This window comes from Merops nubicus, unplaced genomic scaffold (assembly GCF_000691845.1).
Source record: "Merops nubicus isolate BGI_N331 unplaced genomic scaffold, ASM69184v1 scaffold81, whole genome shotgun sequence".
Classification (NCBI taxonomy): Eukaryota; Metazoa; Chordata; class Aves; order Coraciiformes; family Meropidae; genus Merops; species Merops nubicus.
Window position 1 is genome coordinate 7,864 of NW_008590019.1, and position 22,626 is coordinate 30,489.

Here is a 22,626-nt window from a genome sequence, read left to right on the forward strand (position 1 = left end):
CTTAAATAACACAGTTAAATTTGACTGTGAGATGCAGAAAGCTGCCTTGTAGGTAAGTGGCTAAAGAAAATTGCCACTGGTCTTGTGTTCATGTGTTTACAAGGCTCTGTTCAGTGTTGCCTGACCCAAAGTCATTCCCCAAACCACTGCTAGGATCTTTCACACCCTGACAATGCACTGGGAACTATCTCAAAGGGGTAGAGGACACTGAACACAGCTGCTCATATGTCTTCTTCCAGACATGCTTTTTCCTGTGTCAGCTTGTTTTCCCACATTTTTCTCTTGCTTCTGGACAGGACTGTGTTTTCAAGTCTAAGAGAATCCTGTTTTAAAGTGATAACTCTAAAAATAAATAGCTAACACCCAGATGACTTTGGTAAAGAAAGAGAAAAAAAGTGACAGTTGGCTACTGCAGGAAGCCAGTTCCCAGGACCTGCATTTTACAGAGTGTTGGAAATTGGGGTTACGATTTGTGAGGCCGAAAATTCCTGCCTTTCTTTTGCTGCCTGAATCCCCTTATGCAATTTCTGTTGTGAGATGTGCTGGTTTGTCACAGTCACAAGTGAACTGGTGGCTTATGCATGTTCTTAAGGCAGGGTCAGGCACACACAGACATGCTTTCCTCTCTCTCTGACTTGTTCTCTTCCTCTCTCAAAGTCCCTCAACACAGACATGAAGCCATGTCTGTGGTGTAGCTCATTTGTGCTGTTTTATAACCTTGCTTTTGGCCAGTTTCCAATTACTTCTGATTTTGTCTTAATTGCCAGGGAGACAAAGGCGCAATGGGGATCCCTGGGCGGCCGGTAAGTCAAAACCTCTTGCATGTGCCCTGTCCTTCCCATCCTCTTCCAACCCCTAAGACTTTTGGGGGGCTTTTGTTGTGATCCTTGGTGAATGTCAGTGTGAGCAAAGCCACCATCCCTCAGGTAAGGGGGGGTCTCCTTGTCACAGCAGGGTGGCCAGCCCTGCAAACTACATATAGGCCAGATGGATGTTTCCATCACCTCTGCCATGTTGCTCAGCTCTTCCTCTGGTTCAGCACCCTCCCACCCCAGGTGGGTGCCTCCTGCTGCCACCTTGTGCTGGCTGAGCTTGCTGACAATGGCCTTGCTAACACAATGCCACCACCAGCTGCCCCTTCCAAATACCTCTGCACTGAACAAAAGGGGCCATCCCCTGCCTGGCTGAGCACTGTATTTTGGAGCTGCTCTTTGCTCTTGGGTCCCAGAGTGAGAATGGGGAAGTGGGATGGGGCAGGAGCTGAGGCCACCTTACACATCCCAGCCCCATAGCCAGGGTTTTGGGGCAGGGGAGCGTGCTCTTGCCGCTGACGCCTGTGTTTGTCTTTCTGTCTCTCTCTTTCTCTCCCCTGTACCCTCTTGCATGTGGCTGTGACGGGTGCCACTGACCCAGGGACTAAAAGGGCAACCCGGAGAGAAGGTGAGTGAGTCCTCGCAGCCCATAGCATCCCCACCTGTCCTCCTCTAGGATCAGCCCAAGCACCCCTGGTCACAGTCATGGCTTCTGCAGCCAGCTTTGGGCTTTCCCCGCTGGGCTGCCTCCCTTCCCCAGCAGTGAGTTTATCTCCCACATTCCTTTGAGGCTACTCAGCCTCCGAAGATGCTGCATTTCTTGTTTATGACAATTTAGTAATGGCATAAGAGGCAGTGGGCACACACACGGCTCCCCTTGAGGCTTCCTAGGTTTTAACCATTGAGTTTCTTCCCCTCTGGCAGCTCTGCTTGCCCTAATCAACCCACAACTCCCCCCTACCTCCCTGGTGGAAAACTTAGCAAGGAAGAAGTGGCATGGCATGCTCCTTATTCTGATGTGGTAGGACCTCTACCTCCTAAGGAAAAGGTGTAGTTTAAGTCTCTGGAAGATCATCTTGCAAAATGTTTGCCATGTGGCGAACTGGTGTTTCATACCTGTAAAGAAGTGGTAGTCTGCAAAGCATCCTAATGTTGGCCCCCCTCTTTGGAAGTGTCTGACATTTCAGTGTTTGTGTATTTTCCCCAGAGCTGTGACAGCAGTGAAATGGAGGTGTTTGGGGTATGTGAGTGACCAAATAAGAACACGTAGAAACTGGGAAAGGGATGGGTATTCACCTGATAGCGGGATCCTCTGTGCACTGTGGTACCAGGCCCCTTTGCCTTTCTTCATAGGAGACAGAGAAAAACACAGCATGGAAGAGCAAGGTAGCACAGAGATTCTACTTCCTTGCTCTTAAGCATCTGCTTGCTCATTGGAGCCAACCAACATTATCTAACAGACCAAAACTTCACCGCCTGAAGCCATCCTGCTTTTTTCTCTGCGTGTCCTTGCATTTCTCTCTGGCCAAAGCTTTCAACATGAAGGGACAGAAGATAGATACAAATAAACAAGGGAAAAATCACTCCTAATTGCCTATGCTTCCCCAAAGCCCTCTGTGAGAGTCGCAGGTCCTTGGCAAGCCCCAGCTTTGTTTTGCAGAGAGCTTTGCTTGCTCACAGACTGCTTGGTTTATGGCATGCTCCATTCCAAAGCTGCCCAGCCCTGGGTGCTTCTGGAGCTGCCTCTCAGGAGTGCGCCGTGTTTTCCAAAGATGGGGACGTGCCCTGGCCATCACCCGTTATGGGTGGCAGCTGTTTTCTTTTCCAGTCAGGATTTGCTGTTTTCATCCACATCTCAACAGAGTTTGAGAAGCGCACAAGTGAGGCATTTCTGGAGGCAGCCAGTAAGCTGCCTACAGCTCCCGTTTCCCTGGAGCTCAGTACACCCTTCCTTCTTTACTTTCTTCTGTAGGACGCAGTCCTCCTGGACTCACAGGAAGGAAACAGCATGAGTTTTGAGGCCATCTTTCACACTTGTAATGGGACAGAACCTCTGTTCTGCTAGAAAGTGTTTTATGTGTTTGCAGTTTTCCTTGCTGTGCAGTTTCCATTTTCTGGCACGCGTGCTTAGCTCCAGATGACAACTCTTATCCCAAAATGTGAGTCTAGAGCTGGGGGAGGCCAGAACAGCAGCTGCCCCACAAGCCCTGAAGGTCTCACACCTTGAGCACCCTCATTTAATGCCTGTCTTGACAGGAATATAATTATCTTTTTCTTTTCCTCCCCTCCTTTTCTCACCCCTTTTTCTTCTCCCCTGTCTCTCTGCAGGGTGCTCCAGGAGAAGCAGGCATGTCCATCATCGGGCCGCGCGGTCCACCCGTAAGTGGCTTTTCTTTCTATTTCTGCCTGATGCAGGATGTGGGTGAGTTAGAGGGAAAGAATTAGGAAGGGTGGTAAGACACAGCATCAGCTGGAGAGAGGAAAAAGGCCTGTATGTTGTGGTTCCCATGCTGAGCCAGGCTTGGCTTTATACTGCTATTATATACTATATATAATGAAATTACAGCTCATACTCCAGAACAAATGAGGAAGCCTTCCCTTGCAGGGAAACCATATACCTGTATTTAAAAGGAAGAAGCATATTTCCCTCTTGCAACAGGGCTGCTACCACTTTTGGAGAAAATATACCCTTTGCCTGGCTGATCTCAGCCTTTGGTTTTATTAGCAGAGGACAAACCCTCTGATTTTGGACATCAGAGCTGAGCTGGTGACTGAGGAGCTCACAAGTATGGGTAGTTTGAGTTGTTTAGAGGTCCTTGTCAAGTGCCCCAAGTCTCGGAAACTCTTTGACAGCACAGCTACTGTGATCTGGAACGTCCCTTTGCTGGCTGGGGAGCCAGGGATTTTGGACCATCTTCCAGAAAAAGTGTCCCTACAAGGTGCAACGAGTCATCCAGGCAAAACTTTTTGCAAAGGTAGGGTCATGAAAAAAAGACCAGCATGAAGAGTTGGAGCATTTACATACTCTGAATGCTGGATGCTTCTTGCACTGTGGTTCAGCCATCAATCCTCTGCTTTTGTGCAGATGCAGCTAGTCCTCTCCACTCCACCCCTACACAGCCTCCACTGGGGATTTCCATGAAAAAAAGACCCAGACACTCAATTCTCTCCCTCCCAGTCGGCACTTCCGATTTTGATTAACCTGTGAAGAGCACCCTCCTTGACCTGCAGGGAGGATGGGCTGCCGGCAACTTTTCTTTCACACCAGAGGTCAAGTGAGAGAGACCTAGGCAGTGCGAACACTTGGCTACATCTGGCTTTCCAATTAACTTACCAAAAGCTCCATGATAAGTGTTTCTAATATGAAACAGCCTTGCTGTTTCCCAGGCCCACCTGCCCTGCACACTGTAGTTTCAGAAGTGACAGAACCAAAGCCCAGGACACAAAGAAGTCTCCCCAAGTGTTTTATACCCAGCAGATGGCCCCTGGCCACAAAGCCAGGTGAGGAGGAAGAGCCTGGAGGGTCTCTCCATGCCAAACTCTGAGCGAGACCACCCTGCTCCACGAACAGCAGGGTTTGGAGCGTAAATGCCCTGTTTCTTTTGCCATTTCTCACAAGTTGTAGCTCTCAGCTTTCTGGATAGTGTGGTTATATTAATCAGAGAGAAAAACCATCAGTCCCTGTCACTGTAGTTCCTGCAAATAGAGACAGGCACCACCGTTTCCTTGAATGACACATGCCTGGTGTGCAGGACAACTTTTAGTGTCTGCTTTGGTGCTGCTGCTCTGCCTCATTGGCTTTGCTGCTGTTGGGGAAAGTGCAGAACACATTGCATCTCCAAAGCAGCAGAAAACTTAGCTGGTAAATGATATTTAAAATGGATTTTTGCCTACACCAGTCAAAGCCCTGAGATGCTGGAGCTGGCGCCGCTCCACACTTCCACCCCCAAAGCCTACTGTGAAGATGATCCAGTTTCCCGGGGAGCTGGTGATAGGTCAAAAGGATGGCTGAGCACTGAAGACAAACATGGAAACCCTGGCCAAGGGGCCACTCGGAAAGACGTGGGATGACAAATAGTTTCCAGATTTTTGTTTAGAGGTTAAAGTTTTCACTCGAGCTCGGAGCTGCTTAGCTTCTGGCCAGAGAGGGACAGTGTGCCGATAGTGGCAGAAACAGACGGTCTCCATGATTTGGCAGCTCCTGGGATTACATAATTCATACAAACAACATTTTAAAAAGAAGAGAAGGAAAAACAGCCACCCAACAAAAACAGTCTCTTGGAATCGCTCGCTGCTGAACTGTTGTTTTGGCCTGATATTGTGCAAATCACACTGCTGTCCTCCAAGGAGAAAGAGGCAGCAGTCTGCAGTCTACAGAGCCAGCCAAATTGCACCATTTCCAGGTTTTCTCCCTAATTCTTTTTTTAGCACTTTTTGTCGAGGAAGGTGTCCAACAGGGAACCAAAATTAATGAATTGTGGCTAGGCTCTTCTTGATTCTTTCCTTTTCAGAAACCAGCAGTGGACCTATCCTTTAATTTATGGTCTATCTTCCCTCCTGGTCACTGGCCAACAGGACCAGGTGGTTTTATATGTATCTTGCAAAGCAAAACTGACCCAGTTCAACTTTGCAGAACTAAAAAAACAGTGCAAATGTGATTAGGTCTTGCTAGCACTGCGTATAGAACCAGAACTGTTCAGTGCAACGCAAGGCATTTTGTGGTAGGGGCATCGCTCAGGCTCTGCAAAGAGGTTATTTGGCTGCATCCTCTGGAGGGACACACCTTCACTGAGTCTTTCTGCAGACAGAGGGAAGCTAGAGGAGATGTAAACTGAAGGTGCAGATTTTCCCTGACAAGTTGACTCTGGGCTCTCTCCCAAGGGATTATCATTGCTTCGCTGTGGCAAACCTTAGCCTCGCAGCCCAGCAGGTCTGTCCATTCCTTCCCATTCACACTATCTTTCCCTTTCCCTTCCTCTTCCCCTTCCCTTCCCACTTCCCCTTCCTCTTCCCCTTCCTTTGGCACCACAGGGGATCACCTGGGTTAAGGTAGAGATGCATCCATGTGCATTACTCTTCAGAAGCAAACTCTTGCTTACAGCCAACTCTTTCTTAGGAAACCCTTCTGGGACTCAAACTGTCCAGTAACGATGTCTCAGATTGCCCAAGAAAGTATTTTCTTCCCCCAAACAGAGCATGAGAACATGTAAGAAAGCCAGGCTTTTTAGTATCGTAGCATGGCTTTCAGGGAAGGCAAGATGCCACAGTGGTCACTGGATGAGCATGGTATAGGTTTTATGTCATGCTGCTGTTTCCATCTTACACGTGTGTGCTTCTGTATCTCCTGAAGTCTGGTCCATGTTGCTTCCTAACTTGGCTCACACATTTTTTTTTTAGAGATTGAGATTAAAAAAAATCTTGAAGTAAAGTGGTGTCTTTACTGGATACCCACTAATCTAGAGTAACTGTGACCTGAGATGTCACATGTCCCAGAAACCGAAGAACTAAGACAAATTAACAGCTAGGACACTCCCCAGTGTTTTTAAGTGGGTGATGAAGAAGCTACCAAATGCATCCCAAGCCAGGGTTTGCTGTACCTGATCCTAAACTTGTAGCCAACACTGACTAGCCAGAAAGAGGCAGGGGAGAGGACTTGGTGCTTGCGTTCGTCTTACCACACTACTTAACTCCCCTTTTTCTCTTAGCTCTCTGAGGAAAAAAAACAGAAAAGAAAAAAGAAAATAAAAATCATGTCTTCTCCAGAGTTATTTTTGAGAAAAGAGGAAAATGAATGTACCGGGACATGGGATTAGGGGAGGAGGAGAAGAGGGATGGCTGTATTTAGACACAGTGACCTGCAAGGTTTGTCTTGCACAGAGCAGCACCCTGCATTAAACGCCTCCAGTTTATGGCAGCAAGAATTGCCATAAAATGAGCTCAGCCTCTGGAATATACTCCAAAAGCCTAGCATATGGGCTAGGGACACCCATTTAATTAATGTAGAGACTTCAAGAAAACTGCTTGCAGTCCAAACTGGACCTGCTCCAGCATTTTCTTGGCCCTGTACAAATTGGAGTGGGGATGAGAGATTTCCTCTCCTTCCCAAGATGCTCCCTCCTTGGAGGGGAATTGGATCTTGGATAACTCTTCAGAGAGTTGCAGGATAGATGGGCAGAGGCTGGAAGAAAGGCTCCGTAGAGAGGACTTAGGGTCTATCAAAATCCACTTCAATTCCTCTAAAACTGTTGTCTCTTTGTCATCCTTCCCAGGGACAGCCTGGAACAAGAGGTTTTCCTGGATTCCCGGTAAGTGTAACTGCTAATTGATGAGATACGGGTGTGCAATATTACTGGGAAGCCTCATTAGTGCTGCTGTATCTCATCATTTCTGTCTGAAACCATGGACCTGATCTGATATCACTGGAAAAAGTAATATTTTCTTCATAGTTTTGTTTTGTTTTGTTTTTTCCCCTTTTACTTATGGATACTTATGGAGGGGAAAAAAAAAATCCAAAAACGAAACCACACAACTCTGAAAGGAAATGAATTTAAAAAAAACAAAACAAAACCAAGTGTTAAAATAACATAGTTGAAGCCAGATCTGTTCAGTAAAAGAAAACCATCCTAAGAAATAGCCCCCCAAAAAGAAAATAACCCCTCGGTAGGTGAAATTCCAACCTTAATTGAGCCTTTAGGTGATATTGCAATAACAGCAAGCGCCTGTGATCCAAACGGCAGGGCCCTGAGTGAATGTAGGTCAGCTGGGGGCCGTGCTTGGCTGAACACCCTGGTCATGCCAAAGGGAAAGCACAAAAAGTAGGAAGCGGAGGGATTCTTCTCCAGCCTTGTTACAGATGGGCAAGGGAATGGAAAACAAGCTCAGGAGAGGACAAAGCAAATTTCATTCCAGTCCTACAGTTGCTGGCAACGCTCTGTGAAGCATTGAGGCTGCTGGGGAACGCAAAGGGTTGCTATTTATGCTTATGCATTTATCCTGGACTACTATGAAGCTTAAGGCAAACACAGACACCCCCTGCATCCCTGCTCCTGCCAGGCAGCTCAGCTGCTCCTCCAGGACACGAGATGTGCCAGAGCAGGTCTGCGGGGGAGACTCTCACACCTGGAAAATGGGAGGAATTGGAAGCTTACAAACCTTCAGACTGGGCGCTGCGGCTCTGCCCTTTCGTGAAGAGGGGGGCTGTGAGCTGCCCCTGGGCTGAGGAGAAGCAGATCTCTCCAGGTCTTTGTGGTCTTTGGCTTTCAGAGGAGCAGAAAACAAATCAGCCCAGCTCATGAGAAAGTGCTGGGTGGGACAGTGCTCTGCAGAGCCTGTTTCTCATCAAATTGTACCTTCAACATGCTGCTGATCTGTATGTCACCTCTTCCCTGGGACACTTGTATTATTCTATCCCTTGCAAAAATTCCTCTTCCCCCAGAGGTAGATCCCATTTAAAATCCAAGTCTGGAGAAAACTGCTGATTTTCAACTAGCTTACAGGATGCTGTGAAATTTGAAATGCTGAGGGTTTTTTTTTTCAAATTGCACATGAATCCTTCCTCCCTTCCCTGCTTGTGTCCAGAGTTGCTGCTGAAACGGGCTGACAGTGAGCAGGTCCCTGCAGAAGCAATCAGGAAGATGGGCTGGTACCCAGTGGGCCAGGGACCAGCCAGGACTTAGTGGGAGGGCAGAGAGAGTCACCTCACCTCTGCAGCCTTTCCCCAGCCTGTGTGATCTTGTGACACATAGTGCTTGTTGAGGCAGAATGACACACCTCCCAGTGAAAGCGTTTCTCATCATTCCTCTTGTTTTTGTTGTTGTTGTTGTTTTGTTTTGTTTTGTTTTTTAATTTCAGGGTCCTATTGGCTTGGATGGCAAACCGGTAAGCAAACGGCTTCTCTCAAGGCTTTCCGCCCTGCTCCTGCTAGGTCCCACTGTCCTGCCAGCCTGCGTGCTGTAGAGTATGTCTTTAAGAGGATTATTTTGCAGTGTCATGCACATGCATGGATTAAAAGAAAACTGGAAGGTTGGCAGCCAGGAGGATACCACAGATGCCTTGGGGGAGATGGAGGAGTCAGGAGATTAGGGAAGACAGCGCATGGCTGCTTCCTTTCTAGGCAAATCTATAAAATAGCACTTCACAAATGCAACAGCCTGGTTGCTGCAGGGGAAGCCTTAGCAGGCACTCCCACCTCAAATCAGACAGGCAGCTCCCCTAGGCACCAGCCCTCTGCCTTAGCTGACAGCTTCATTTGAAATCGATCCTACAGCTTCTTTTCTTTGCATTTTGTGAAGAGCTGCAAGAGGAAAAGACCTCTGTGCTGTCCTTAGAGCCTCCTTATAATCAACTTTGTAGTAGAGCAAGAGAGAGAGATGAGTTCTTCCCATCCTTCAGAGAGCTAGGCACAAAAATAGCTAATTTCCTACACACCCAGCTGATGTCAAACCCCTGGCTCCAGGTAGATACTTGCCAGGTTCCCCACCATAATTCTTCTAGCCATGGTGTAATGGAGAAGGATCTGGTAGCACGTACCTCTGGCAGCCCATTTCCTACAGTGGGACTCCATTTTTTTCCATGAGGAACATCAACCTCAAGAGAGACCTGGCAGCATCTTGGACATGTGAGCCCCAGCAAGGTGCAGCACACTGCACTCAGCTGAAGCTGCTCTGCCAGCCCAAGGGGGACTTAACCATGTCTTAGCCATGCCCTGCAGAGCCTTTGCACCTTGTCCAGAGCTTTGTTCTCAGCATTTTTGGTGGAAGGGAGCAGTGTCCTGTTAGGTGTGAGTGAAGCTCCACGTGCATGGTGTTGCATGGCCCTTGACAGGGTATAGCAACTGTGGGCAACTCCTGGGGCAGGGGGTAGGGGGGTTAAGTCAACATCTTCTAGAGACTGCAGTGGCTGAAGTTGATGTGTGTTTTTTTTTCTTTTACAGGGTCATCCTGGACAGAAAGGGGACATGGTAAAAAAAATATGTTTGTCTGTGGGTGATGAGTTGGTCTGAAATGACGTTGCCACTTAGCTGGAACTGAGCTTGTAGGCAGGGTAGCAATCCTAGTTCAGCTAATGCACTAACTGCATCCCTAATTCTGTAACGCTGTAATAGCAGTGCTGGGATGCTCATCTGTAATTTTTACATTATAGCTATCAGATTCATCATGTCACAACAGCAACTCTCTAGTTATGCATGGGATATGTTTTCCTTGCAGCTAGCAATTATGTTCTTTAAATATACTCTAGGAGCTGACATTTTTTTGTGGTTGGCCTCATAGCAGAAGTAAAAGTTGATGGAAAGATTTCTGAAAACCCATCTGGCAGCTTTCAATTTCTTTAACAACAACAAAAAAAGCATATTTTTTGTATTATTTCTCCCCCCCCCCCCCCTTTCTTGTAGTTCTGTTTAGTATGTGCATCATACTAAAATGCTTTTGGTTGAAAACGATAAACTTAGGCTGCACTTGATGGAAGCCCAAATGTGGTCTCGTTCCTCTTGACATCTCTGATGATGAAATCCTCAAACACGAGTATGCCAAGCTAGCAGCTCTGTAGTCACCTTTACTCACTGAAATGCTGAATGTTTTCTTCTGCTAATTTTGTTTTTTGAGCCTAAGTGTCAGTATAACCCTCTGGCAAGCACATGTTAGAGATCCCCTCCCCCCTGCTCCTCGGCGGAGGGGTGTGCTGACATCCCCCTGTTGCTCAATCCTAGCTCAAGCAGTTGCAACTCGGGCTTCAACCCTGGCTGCTTTCTGGTTCAATCCCAGTGCGTCGACCAAGGGGACGTGCTGTCAACTGAGGTCCTGGGAACAATAAGGGTGTGTTTTCCTGATGAATTTTCCCCTCTCCTTTTAATAATTCCCCCCCGTGGTGCAGCCAGAACATGTGTGCATTTTCACTCCTCCAGAGTAACAAAGGGAGCCCAGATCTCTCTTGGGAATTTTCTTCGTAATTGTTTTTAAAAGCTGAGTTTCCACCTACTCCATATGCTGAGAATTTTTGTCTTCTTGTCACTGTAAATGGGAATCCATCTTGCATTCATGATTCTGTTTCTTTAAGGGTGCTGCAGGTCCCAGAGGACAACCCGTAAGTATCTTGCAGTCACACCTCCTCCTAATCTCTTTGCCCTTGCATGCACTGAACTTCATTCACTGAGGGCTTTTTTTGCTGCTTTTCTTTTATAGGGACCTCCAGGACAAAAAGGAGAAAAGGTAATTTTAATAGGAGACGTGTCGAAAATTAAATGTAAAAACTGAGCAGGGAAGGAACTCGGTGCTGCTCTGTCTGACTTTGAGTGGCTGAGAATTATAGCAAGAAGCCAGGGCTGTGGGGATAGGGGACAGGCGACAGGCTGCCTGTCGGGTGCAACCTGGCATAGCTGCACTGAATTCAGTAGGGCCACAATGATCTACAGCTTCTGGATGTGACCCCGCGTGTCTATTTTGGTCCCCTCTGTTTGTGGTTTCAACTTTTTCCTTTTAATCCCCTTCTTTCCCAGGGTCAGTGTGCAGAGTACCCGCACAGGGTAAGTCATTAGCGTTATTATCATCTGTCCCGTGCCTTCCTGCATGTTAATCCTCCTTCGTTTGAATGGCTTTTTGTTGGAAATGTAGATCGTTTCATTAACAAGATGCGTCATCCGGGCCCCGAGGGCAGCGCTCGGCTGATTGATGTGTTTCACAGAAAGGCAGCAGATAAGGTTTTCCAGGAGGGATGTTGGTTCTCCGGTCTCCTGCTGCCCACCGGGGCTGACCCCCCTGCTAAATAATTGCTGCTTCCAAGAGACACTCCCGTGCTCTGTGCAGGAGTGGGGAAGGTTCATGTCCTCACCCCCAAACCCAACAAACCCGGGGGTTTCTGAAGGCGTGGAGGTCACCCACTCGTACCTTGTGCTGCTGCAGCACCTGCTCTTGCTGCCTCTGCTCTGGTTGTGTGGCCAGGAGCAGCCTGGGGTTTGCAGACACTGGGGAAGCTATCGCCACTCCTCCTTTCTTCTTCTCCCTCATGCTGGTCTCGACCTTGCACAGAGAGACAAGGAGAAGAGTGCTCCACGTCTGAAAGTAACCCTGGCCATGGTGCTCTGGCTGGTCCCTGCTGGGCTGGTCCCGGTGCTGGTCCCCGTGCCTGGTGGGCTTTCTGCCTGCAGAGAAGGGGCAGAGAGGGAGGGCTGGTGACAGCAACCGTTTGATGAAAGCCAGGATGTTGCCCCACTTGCCTCTTGTCCTGGCCCGGCTGGCATGTACCGCAGCCAAGAGAGGAGAGAGTACATCGTGGGGTTTGAGGGGATTACAGCAGTAAAATTTAAGCAGCTCTAAAAACAACCGGAGTGCTGAAAATCCACTGGAAATGCGTTGGAACGACATCATATGAAGTGGCTGGAATTTGTAATCTGGGTGTACAGCGAGACAGGCTTAAGGGCTTTCTGTTTATTTTTGATGGGCCTCTGGACAATTATCTGGGCTCTGGTCCCTGGCCCTGAGAGACCAGGGCCCTGGATGCCCTGAGCAGCAGAAGCAGGGGAGAGAGGTCGGCTGGCAGCAAGGGAGGAGAGGGCCATGGGCATGTGCCAGTTCTGGTACAATTATAGCCAGTCAGCTGTGTTTATTTAGCCGAGCTGGCTCACTAGATTGTTATGTTAAGAAGAGGCTAACAACAGTGTTCACCCGTTCGAGCGGTGTCCTGGGTTCCTGTTACAGCCCTTGGCTCCGACTGTCCTCAGCGCTCAAGGTGAAGAGCAGCGGCAGGACCCGCAGCAACACTGGGCAAAAGGGATACAGATTGTGCATCACTGGGAGTAGCCTGGGCTTCAGTGTTTCCTTGGGTCTCATGGAGGCACTTCTGATCTCATGAGGCAGCAAGCTCAACATTTTAAAAAGCCCGTGAGTCCTTCCAGGGCAGAGATGTGCTCACAGGAAGGGGGACTGTCTTGAAGACTCTGGTCACAGAATGTAAATTCAGGCAGCCAAAGGCACAAATAGGCCAACAGAGGTGTAGTTCTCTCTCTTCCTCCCAAAATGAAAACTAGGACGAGCTTTGTAAAAATGTTACACATTTGACTGAATTGCAGTTTGCTTTTGCTTCACTGGTTGGCAAGGTCCTTTGTCAGATGTTCAGGGTGAGGAAATGAAAACCAGCATCCTGAAAAACCAGGGATGTTGTTTCAGTTTTGTTTTGTCTTTGTTTTCTCCAGAAGGAAATGTAAGGCTAGAATGTATGACTTGGCTCTTCTTGTAGTTTCCCTTTTTTTTCCCTGTATGCCCTGCACTGCTCTGAGGGACAAGCCCAGGCGTGGGGCTGCTCGCTCTGTGTGGGCTGGCTGTTCGAGCTGCTCCAAAGCACTGCCCTGGGAAAGGGAGCTCAGCTCAGGGAAAGGGGGGACCAGCCGTGCTCCATCTGCTCTCAGAAATGTCATGTGTCTAACTGACCCCGTTGGTGTCATGTGTCTTCACTGTCCCCTAGGAATACCTAAGTACCACCCTTGCAGCCCTGCGCTCTAACCAGATCCTTACGCTGAAGGTTTGTGGGTAACGGTCTGATGGGACCAGTTCTGATGCAAAGGCACGAGGGTGTGGATCCAATATTGCACGCTGCCTTCTGAAAAAAACTTGTCATTGGGACACAGAGCCGGTAGGGCAGGAGCTGGGTGCAAGAGGCTTTGGGTTTCTTCTCTAAATTCTCCCACTTGCACCAGAAGCAGTTGCTGGGTCTTTTCTAATCTGTTTTCAGGACTGTTTCTCTCCATTTTTCTCCTTATGCCTTCCAGCATCCTCCCTCTGTTTCCCTGTAAACAGCATAGAATTTCAGATACATTTAAGTACTTGACAAACCAAGCAAAGCCAGCTTGGCTGGGTCTGGGTCACTTGTGCAGTCATGCTAGGCCCACCTAGCATGAGAGTGTGGGCATTTACAGCAACATCCCCTTTGAGAAGATCAGCACAGTCCCAAATGCTCTCTTGAGCTCTCGGGGCTCCTGCACTGTCTTTTAGAAAGAGGAGAATTTCCTTCAGATGAAATCTGGTTTTCCAGCAGTACTGCTTTTGTTGCAAGAGCTTGTGGCTGTCTGGATCGGTGCATTTGGACACAACTGCCTGCTCACAGGGGGCAATGCTGCAATATTGGGTTGTTGCTTCACTTTGCAACAGGACTGAATCCTTGCCTTCCCTGCAAATGCAAAGAGCAATGTTTAAAGGGATTAAGGTGCACTGTTTGGACACGTACTGTGTCCTGGTTACTGTGGTGGGAGACCTATGGGCACACCTCTCAGATCTGAGCGCACAGGGGCACATTTTTGTGCCAAAGCACAGAAAGCCTCTTTCTCTTCTCCCTCCGTAAGCCAAGAGCAGCTTCAATGGAAAACTGATAGGAACAGGAAAGTGGATCAGGCCAGAGGAGCATTCCTGGGCCTGGAGCTGGCACAGTGGGTGCCAGGGTGGCAGCAGCATGCGTGCAAGAGGAAACTGGATACGGCAGAAGGATGAGCAAATGTTTCTGAGCTTTAATGCATTTCATTTCTGTGTGTCCGGGTCAGCTTTGTGCCCTAAGGCAGCATTCCTGGCTGTAAGCAGTCAGAGGCTAATGTTACTGTTAAACAAGGAAAAGCAAAGCACAGGCTTCCAAGGCTACCCTTGGCCATGATGGTTGTGTCTGCCGAGCTAAATGAACCACACCAGGACCTATTGACTGGCCCTGATGCTTGCTGCAGACCCCAGCCAGCCTCTCTCCACTCCCTTCCACATCTGAAGGAAGGGTGAGGCTTGGAGATGCACTGTGTTTCTTACAAGGGAAGATGGATAGAAGGAAACCTGTGCTTGGAAAAATTGGAGAAAATTGTCATTTTGATAGTTACCTCAAGTCTGATGATGAGGAATTAAGAGAAACAGTCCTGTCACTGGCAGGCTTAGCAGAGCCAGCGAGGGAATCCCTTGCAGTAAATACTGCCTGAGGAGATCAGTGGAGCTGAGTCAGAAATCCCCTGGATAAGTGTTATTTCCAAGTAGAGAAAGTGGTAAAAGCTCTGTGTGGTGGGAACACTGGGCTGGGGAGTGGCTGCCCTTCACCTGCCAGGGCTGGCATGTGGCAAGTCCCCATGTGCCATGCATGGTGCTGAGGAGCTCAGAGGTCTGCCAGCAGGTCCCTTTGCTGTGTGCCCTCCGTGCACGGCTCTCACGCAGGGTTTATTTTCACGCAATCTCTCTGTTCCCCTCTTCTCTGTTCTCTCCCCTGGCTGCTCTCTGACTCTTGGTGCCCTAATGACCTCCTTTGCCCTGCGACCTTCTGGTTTGATCTTCTTCAGCTGTTGCCTCTCCTCAATTCAGTGCGGCTGGCTCCACCTCCGGTCATAAAGAGACGAACTTTCCAGGTAGACTTCTCCTCATTGCCTGTTTCTACGCTTACCTCAACACTTGCAATTAATCAGCTTGCTACCTGTCTTTCTTCCCCTGTAGAGGGGTTTCCAAGAGGTTTGGGGAGAGCTGAGGGACTTATTTTGAAGCAGAGGAAATCTTTGATGTGATAATGCAGCTAAAAAGAAAAGCAGCAAAGCCAGTTTTTTAAACCAAAAGAAATGGGCCGTGAAACTGTTCTTGGGACTGTCGACAAGCAGTCTCCTACCTTAAGGAGCCAGTTCCTGCATATTCAATCTCCAGAAGAGGTTAGAAACCTCTTACTGAAACGGAGCTAATGTCTGTGAAATTTAACTGAGATGAATGAATAGGCAAACGCTTCTTCTAAGGGCTAGTCTAGCCTGAGACACTTGGGAAAATGTGTTTAAGTAAGCTCTTATAATGGCTTCATTAAACTGCATTAAATCTTTGTGTAAACACATTTATTTTGGTTTCCAGGGCCATAATTTGTGCTTAGTTTATTTTAGGAATGAATTCATAACATGAATTATGGACATATGAATAGTGAATAAGAGTGTCCATAGTCAGAGTTCATGTGGCTTTTAATGAGCCCACTTTAAGCTTCCGCGTTCTGTCAATTGGGACGAACTTTCCCGCGCGGACAAACCGCTGTGATTATCCCGCTGAAGTGTGCTGGGCACCCTCTGCTAAGTGGCTGGGTTTTGTCACCCTGCTGCCTGTCTAGACAGTCAGATGCTCACAGGGAACGGCAGTCTGCACTACAGGCCTTTTCCATGAGGTGCCTGATCCTTGCCCAGCGCTGGCAAAATCCCGACCTGATCTCTTGAGCCCGCGGTCTCCGTTCAGTTTCTATCGATTCGATGTTGGCGCCACACAAAGCCCCACGGATTGCACTGGTTGCCCTTCAAAGTGACAGTCTGGAGAGCCAGGCCAAGGACTGACCTCTTGGAAGGCTTTGAAAGCTGAAGTTTGTATCCAGGATGAAGTGGGAAACTTGAATAGCTGCCCCATGTCCTGTCATCAGCTGAAGGCTGCAAACTCCCTCGGTCCCCAGGGGCTCACTTCGCTGGAGAATTTTGCCCTGAACAGTTTTGCCATTGCAGTACTCATTCCCAAAGTGCAACAAAGTGTAATCCACTTCTACGGACCTGCCGGCACCAGGCAATTCCAGGAGCCCAACATATGAACACTGAATAAAAATCTGAGGCTGCAAAATCAATGCTAGCGCCGGTGCCTGAGAGAGGAATTTCCTGCTGCTGCCTCTGAGCACATCAGCACCAGTGCTTTGCCCAAGGGTCTGGGCTTAGCAGAGACACGAGCTGAGCACAGACTTGTGTTAGGAGGCTGAACAGGCATTGCATAGCCAGGGCACACTTAGGGTGGCTGGTGTTTAAAAGAACTGAAAAATGGCTCCAGTCAACCGCTAAAAATACAGAATGACGTCTGATGAAAATAACAGCTGATCTCCAACTTACTGTGTCCACTTATCATCCACTTAGATCTGGGGGAGTCTTTTTGTGCTGAATGAATTAAGAAGAGTCTAGTGATGTGGTAACACTGTTTTGCATGTTCAGGGGTCTGCAGGGATGGGTGCTGGCTTAAGCAAAACACGATCTCTCCAAGGCAGTAAAGTAAAGGCAATGAGAACAGGAGTTTGGGTGAGCTCCTCCAGCCACTCCCTGCTCTGGGGCAGGACTTCTGCACTCCCCATCTCCCTGTCTCCTGCTCGGGTGTTAGCATCCGTTCCCAGCACCCTGCTGCATTGTAGTGCCCTGAGTCTGGAGCATGGACTGGGCTGATAGAGCAGCCAAGGTGGGAATAGAGGAGGGAGAGCCAAAGAGAGACAGGCAAAGCCCCCTTTCGCTTCTCATGGTGCATCCATGGTGGGGGTGCTGTCAGATGCAATGGGAGGGAAGTCTGGGAAGCCAGGCTGAGAGGTCAGGGTGAGAACATCTAGAAATGTACTTCAGTCTTCTCCAAATATCTTGTCCTCATTGGATCCAAATTCCCTCCCAAACTTAAAAGCTACCAGACCATTTTCAGGACAGGCCCCTCGGTACAAGAAGGACGTTCAGGTGCTAGAGCATGTCCGTCAAAAGGCAATGGAGCTGGTGAAGGGTCTAGAGCACAAGTCTTGTGAGGAGTGGCTGAGGGACCTGGAGTTCCTGAGCCTGGAGAAAAGGAGGCTCAGGGAAGACATTCTGGCTCTCAACAACTGCCTGAAAGGAGGTTGGATCCAGGTGAGGGTCGGTCTCCTCTCCCAAGGAAGAAGCGATAGGACAAGAGGAAATGGCCTCAAGTTGTGCCAGGGAAATTTAGGTTGAACATGAGGAAAAATGTCTTCCATGAAAGGGCTGACAAGGCCTGGCCCAGGCTGCCCAGGGTGGTGGTGGAGTCCCCATCCCTGAAGGGATTGAAAAGACTAGTAGATGTGCTGAGGGACATGGTTTAATGGTGCTCTGACAGTGCTGGGTTAATGGTTGGACGTGATGATCTTAAAGATCTCTTCCAGCCAAGATGATTCTATGGTTTTATTCTATGATTCTAGTAGCACTGAGCTTAGAGGATAGGGAAGCTCAGGAAGGATCCTGTGTCCCCTCACATGGTGACTCTCTTAAGGAGAAGGGCTGTTGTTCCACACGCAACTGAGCTTCCCATGAGCCTGGCCTGCATGTTGGAAATTTTCTTTTAAATAGAGCATAGAGCAGAAGGAGTGAAATTTGCAGCTTATTACTTTCATTCATCATGTTAAATAAAGCAAACTTCCCTGTATCTGCATGTTTTAGTAAAGGCAGCCAGGATAAACAGCACGCTTGTTAGGAACACACGCAGGGGACAGATTTCACTCATCCTTCTGCACACGCAAGTGCACGAGAGCAGACTAAATTTTACCCAGCAGCAGTGTGTAAGGCTGTAGAGAGGATAAAAGCAGCAAAGACCCAACTGCACACCCATCAATTTATAATGGAGGAACAATCATGTTTGACTTCTTGCTTCCTGTGGATCCACCAAGGAGAGGCTTTCAAATTTAAACCGAGTTCGCTGGCAGTAGGATGTCATGACAGTTTATCTATGGAGGGGAGACCTTGAGACTAACAGCCTAGCATGGGCACCATGGTGCCGCAGGAGTTTGCTGGATTCATCAATTATATATCAGCAGTCTGGTATTTGAACGTGGTGCTTCCAACCCACTGTCTCCTCGGCACCGCTTGGTCCCCAGTCCAGGTCCTTTGGGCCAGATGACATTGCTGAGGGATGAGCCGCAGCCACCGAACGGCTACTGACAGGCCTGGGGAGGAACTGGCTGAAACGGCTTCATTCGGAGAGCTTAAAATGGCAGGTGGCTCTGCACGCACTAGCTTGTTCAATCTCACAAAAACAAGCTCTGCCTGGTGTACGTGGGCCTGTTTTGGGGAGGCTCCAGAAATGCCGTGATGATCATGTTATTTTCATATGGTTTTGTGGCATTTCTACTTTTGGTCCTTGGCAAAACAGAGGGAGTGTTGTCCAACAAATAGAGCAGAGGGAAGAAAATAGGCTGAGGTAAGACACTGTGGCTCTGCCTGGAAGTGCCAGTATGGTCACGGGAGGCTTCGCTTCACATGTGACTGTCAAGTGCTTTGGAAAGCCTCCTGAGAAGATCAAGAGATGTCGGTGCTTGATGTATGAATTGTACTTCCCTGACTCATGAAGAAAAAGATCTCTTTGGACTGCTCAGCCATCTGTAGATCCCTTTGGCGAGGTGGCCTCAGATGTCTTTGCAAACTGTAGGATGTTGGCTCCTGTTGCCCAGGCAGCCTGGACATCCTCAGTGTGGCTCTCCCTCACTCTTGGAAACCTCTCCTGGCACTAACCTGGGACTTGCTTCTACCTCTTCTGCTCCAGCCAGGCTAAGCTGTCTTTGGCCCTTGGGGTGGTGGTGTGAAGGGTTTGCTCTGCCCGCTGGTAACCCTTTGTTTTAATGAAATGCAGGGTGAGCAAGGACAAGCAGGAATCCAGGGTCCACCGGGGCCTCCTGGCCCACCAGGACCCACTGGACCAGCTGGACCTAAAGGAACCCCAGGACAGCCCGGGCCAATTGGGCCACCTGTAAGTCCAATTACAAATGAGCTTTTTGCTTCCTCTTTCACTGAGGCGCAGGCAATTTCCTCTGGCCTTTGTTACCTCTTCTTAAGCCCAGATAGCCACCAATGGGAGACTTGCAGGGGATGTGGATACGTGGGGATGAAAAAATTCCCAAGAAAGAGGGGGAGCAGGAGGGAAGGAGGAGGTGTGTGACCTGCACTGCTGCTATCTGGACATGCACATGTGAGTGGGTGACACCAGACCCATTTCCTCCTCCTGGGCCTGTGCAGATGGCCATGAGGAGGAAACAGCTCACGGGGTGTAATTGTCCCACTCTCAGCAGAAACCTGACTGATAAGAATCTCTGTGACCCCTTTGAAGTCCTGCCCGTGTCCTGTTCTCAGGCTGGTAGCTAGCAGCCAAGGAGTGAGAGCACAGAAGCACTGTTTAAAATAACACCATTGCTAAATGGTAGGGGATGGGGCAGAAAATCCTGTTAACGTGCCACTTTCTTTTGCAACAGGGCAGAGCGGGAGAACCTGGCAAGCCTGGCAGAGATGGAAAGGTGGGTACCAGAAAGCAGCTCCATTCCTGGGAGCTATGGGGAGAAACATGGCACCCTGGCCCTGAAGCCACTGCAGCAGGAAAGGAATTTCCATCTCCTGAGTTTTCAGGGCCTGCTAGCAGGACAAGCAAGTCCTGTCCTCTGAGGCAAAAGCGCCTCTCCATACATGATAGAGGGGCTGGGTCTCCTGCCAGCATCCTCATCTTGCTTTGAACTCTGAGGAGGCAAGGGTGAGATGATTAAACATCTGAATTGCCATAAGCAGGCAACATCAAGGGTGGTACAGGCATCAGAGCATATCTAGAGTAGTTTTCTCCTTCCATCTGCTCACATCAGGAAGCCAGCCCCTGCGTGGATATGTTGTTTGTTTATATTTACATATGCACATGTCTGGTATGTTTCATGGGTCATATCAGGTAAATAGTTTGGTTATTTCTCATTTGAAAACACAAGTGGTTTGTTTGTTAATATATTCCCTCTGTTTAGCTTGTCAGAGGAAGCTGCAAACGCCTGATTTACTCCAGAGCTGCACAGTGGTCTGGGAACAAGTTTCCCAAGCAAAGCCAGAGAAACAGAAAAGATTCTGGAGCACAATGCATAAAGCAAAGCAGCCTTTTGGTCTTTGGATTTAGTGAGACCAAGCCTGGGGGAACAGAGCACTATGGGCATGAATTTAGTTGAGCGTATGGGTTAAGATAGTGTTCATCGACATGAAGAATGGACTGGGAATGTTTGAGCTCCCCAATGTAAATCACCCCTGTAAAGATGAAAAATCAAATCAGTCAGCATTTCTCTTCACCCTGTAGTCCATGTAACATTGTTTACTTTTGCTAACTCCAGTGTCCATTTTGATTTTGTCTACAGAGCTTACCTGGGCCTCCTGGACCAAAGGTGAGACATCTCGCCTCACTTTGAGGTAGCAAGGTGATGACCAGAGGCAGATGAACCTGGCGAGGAGAGACGTGTGCACTTTGAGGGGCAGGGGAAGGGGAAAGGAGGTCACCTTAAATATCTGAGAAGGATTTCTAACTCGGCTCAGTATTGCCTTTGGGGCCCGGCCCGTGTGCTGACTCATGGGTTTCATCCAGGCGACACGTCTGAGTTGCATCTTGACTGAGGAAGGCACGCCTCATCAGCCCCTCTTGCAAAATCCTCTGCCACACACAGCTTTATTGGCTTCTTCCATTCTCAAAGCACTTAACCAGCGCTTCAGGAACCGATTTTGCAATGCTATTGTGAACTCCACCACGGTTTCCCATTTATTCACTTGCCAAAGTGGGAGGGCTGGGGGGTGATGGTGGTTGTTTTTCAGCTGCAACCACCCACCCCTATTTGTTTTTATTTGAGATACATAGCCCGGGTGAGAAGAGAGGAACCGCAGAGCTGGGGCACAGAGCTGGCATCAGTGTTCCAGCTGCCAGTGCTTATGGTGCCTTTCCTGCCTAGTCCAGGGCAGGTAGCAGGGACCCATGGGTCTGAAGGGTCTGGGGCTCAGTGGAGTAGCTCTGAGCCAGAGGTGAATTTTCCCTGTGGAATGCCCAGCCATGCCAGCATCGCCCCAGTGAGCAGCCCAGGGTTTTGTCCATCTCAGGCCAAGCCTTACTTATTTTTTTGCCTTTTGCAGGGAGACCCTGGGATTCAGGGATACCCTGGCAGAAAGGTAAGAAAGGGAGCTCTGATATTATTAAATGAGTTAAGCTGTACTGATGCCTTGTGGGATCGTGGCTGCAAATCTGTGAACAACTCTGGAGCCCTCTGCTGAGCTCTGCTCCCACTGGACTTGGGGCTGCGACAGGCTCACAGATCCCCTGCCTAAGAAGAGGCAGGACCCAGAGACATCTTTAGCTCTCCAGTAGCTATGGTACAGATGTCTCTTTTCTGTGTGCCTCCTACACGCAAATCCAGGCTGAAATATCCCTCTGGTGCACCCAGACTTGAACAGGAGTCTGGCAAGGGCCAAATCCTTGGCTATGTATTGAAATAAAGCAGGAAAGAATTGATCCTGCTCCAGGTTAAAAGGCATAAGCTGACAATGCCCGAACAACTTCAGCAGCAGCTGATTAGTGGCAGGGTTGTCAAGCCCAGAGGCTGTAATGAAGAGTTGAAAAGAGAGACAGGGAAAGACACAAAGAAAGATCAGAGGGGAGAGAGGGAATGAAGAGGTTCTGCTAAAGAGATGCCAGCTGGAGAAGGGGAAGACTCCTAGGAGGCAGGAGTCCTGTGTCCTGCGTTATCTCCACATTGCTTTATGGGTACTCTGTGAGCAAAGTGGCAAGACCTGAGAGCTTTTTAATTAGTTCTGTACAAACTGAGAAGTTTTTGTTGTGTCAGGAAGTGGAAATTATAGCCCCCCTGGACCACAACCCACTCCTGCAGGCAGATGCAATTTATTGCCACTTCTTCCAGTGAACCATCGTTTTTTCCATTAAGGGCCCATCCTGTTCTGTGTGTGCTGGGCAGGCAGCTCTCAGCACTCCGGAGTGGAGAAGGGGTCCCTGCAATCACCTTGCAGTGAGGGCCTCTCCAAAGAGCTCCTCTTACATGAAACAACCTGTCTGGCTAATTTACTTACCAAGGAAAAAGCCTGCACTGATCTCAGAGGAGTGAGCCCAAGGTTGTGACCTTTCTCTGGGAAAGGTGGAGGGAGTGGGTAAAAGCAGGGGAGAAGATCCTCCCTGGTGAGTGAGTCAGGGGAAAGGGAAAAGAAGGCAAAGAGCTGAGCAAAGATGTTAGCTCTGATATGGTATAGGATGGTGGGACCACTGCTTTTAATCCGTATGTTTCACACCCTGAATGTATTGATACAGAACGATGCTCCTCTCCCACA

At 48.8% G+C, this 22,626-nt stretch overlaps 1 protein-coding gene across 1 annotated transcript in view; it reads left to right on the plus strand.

The window, feature by feature from the left end:
- COL13A1 (collagen, type XIII, alpha 1) overlaps nt 1-22,626 on the plus strand; it is a gene marked incomplete at both ends in the record, with an annotated part of 58,567 nt that overhangs the window by 1,842 nt on the left and 34,099 nt on the right. The window contains 14 exons of the mRNA XM_008949751.1: nt 768-803; nt 1,414-1,440; nt 3,141-3,191; nt 7,082-7,117; nt 8,664-8,690; nt 9,745-9,771; nt 10,866-10,892; nt 10,991-11,017; nt 11,305-11,331; nt 15,100-15,165; nt 19,142-19,258; nt 19,758-19,799; nt 20,664-20,690; nt 21,424-21,459. Coding sequence (XP_008947999.1) covers nt 768-803; nt 1,414-1,440; nt 3,141-3,191; nt 7,082-7,117; nt 8,664-8,690; nt 9,745-9,771; nt 10,866-10,892; nt 10,991-11,017; nt 11,305-11,331; nt 15,100-15,165; nt 19,142-19,258; nt 19,758-19,799; nt 20,664-20,690; nt 21,424-21,459 — 573 coding nt within the window. The remainder of the gene's footprint in view (nt 1-767; nt 804-1,413; nt 1,441-3,140; nt 3,192-7,081; nt 7,118-8,663; nt 8,691-9,744; nt 9,772-10,865; nt 10,893-10,990; nt 11,018-11,304; nt 11,332-15,099; nt 15,166-19,141; nt 19,259-19,757; nt 19,800-20,663; nt 20,691-21,423; nt 21,460-22,626) is intronic.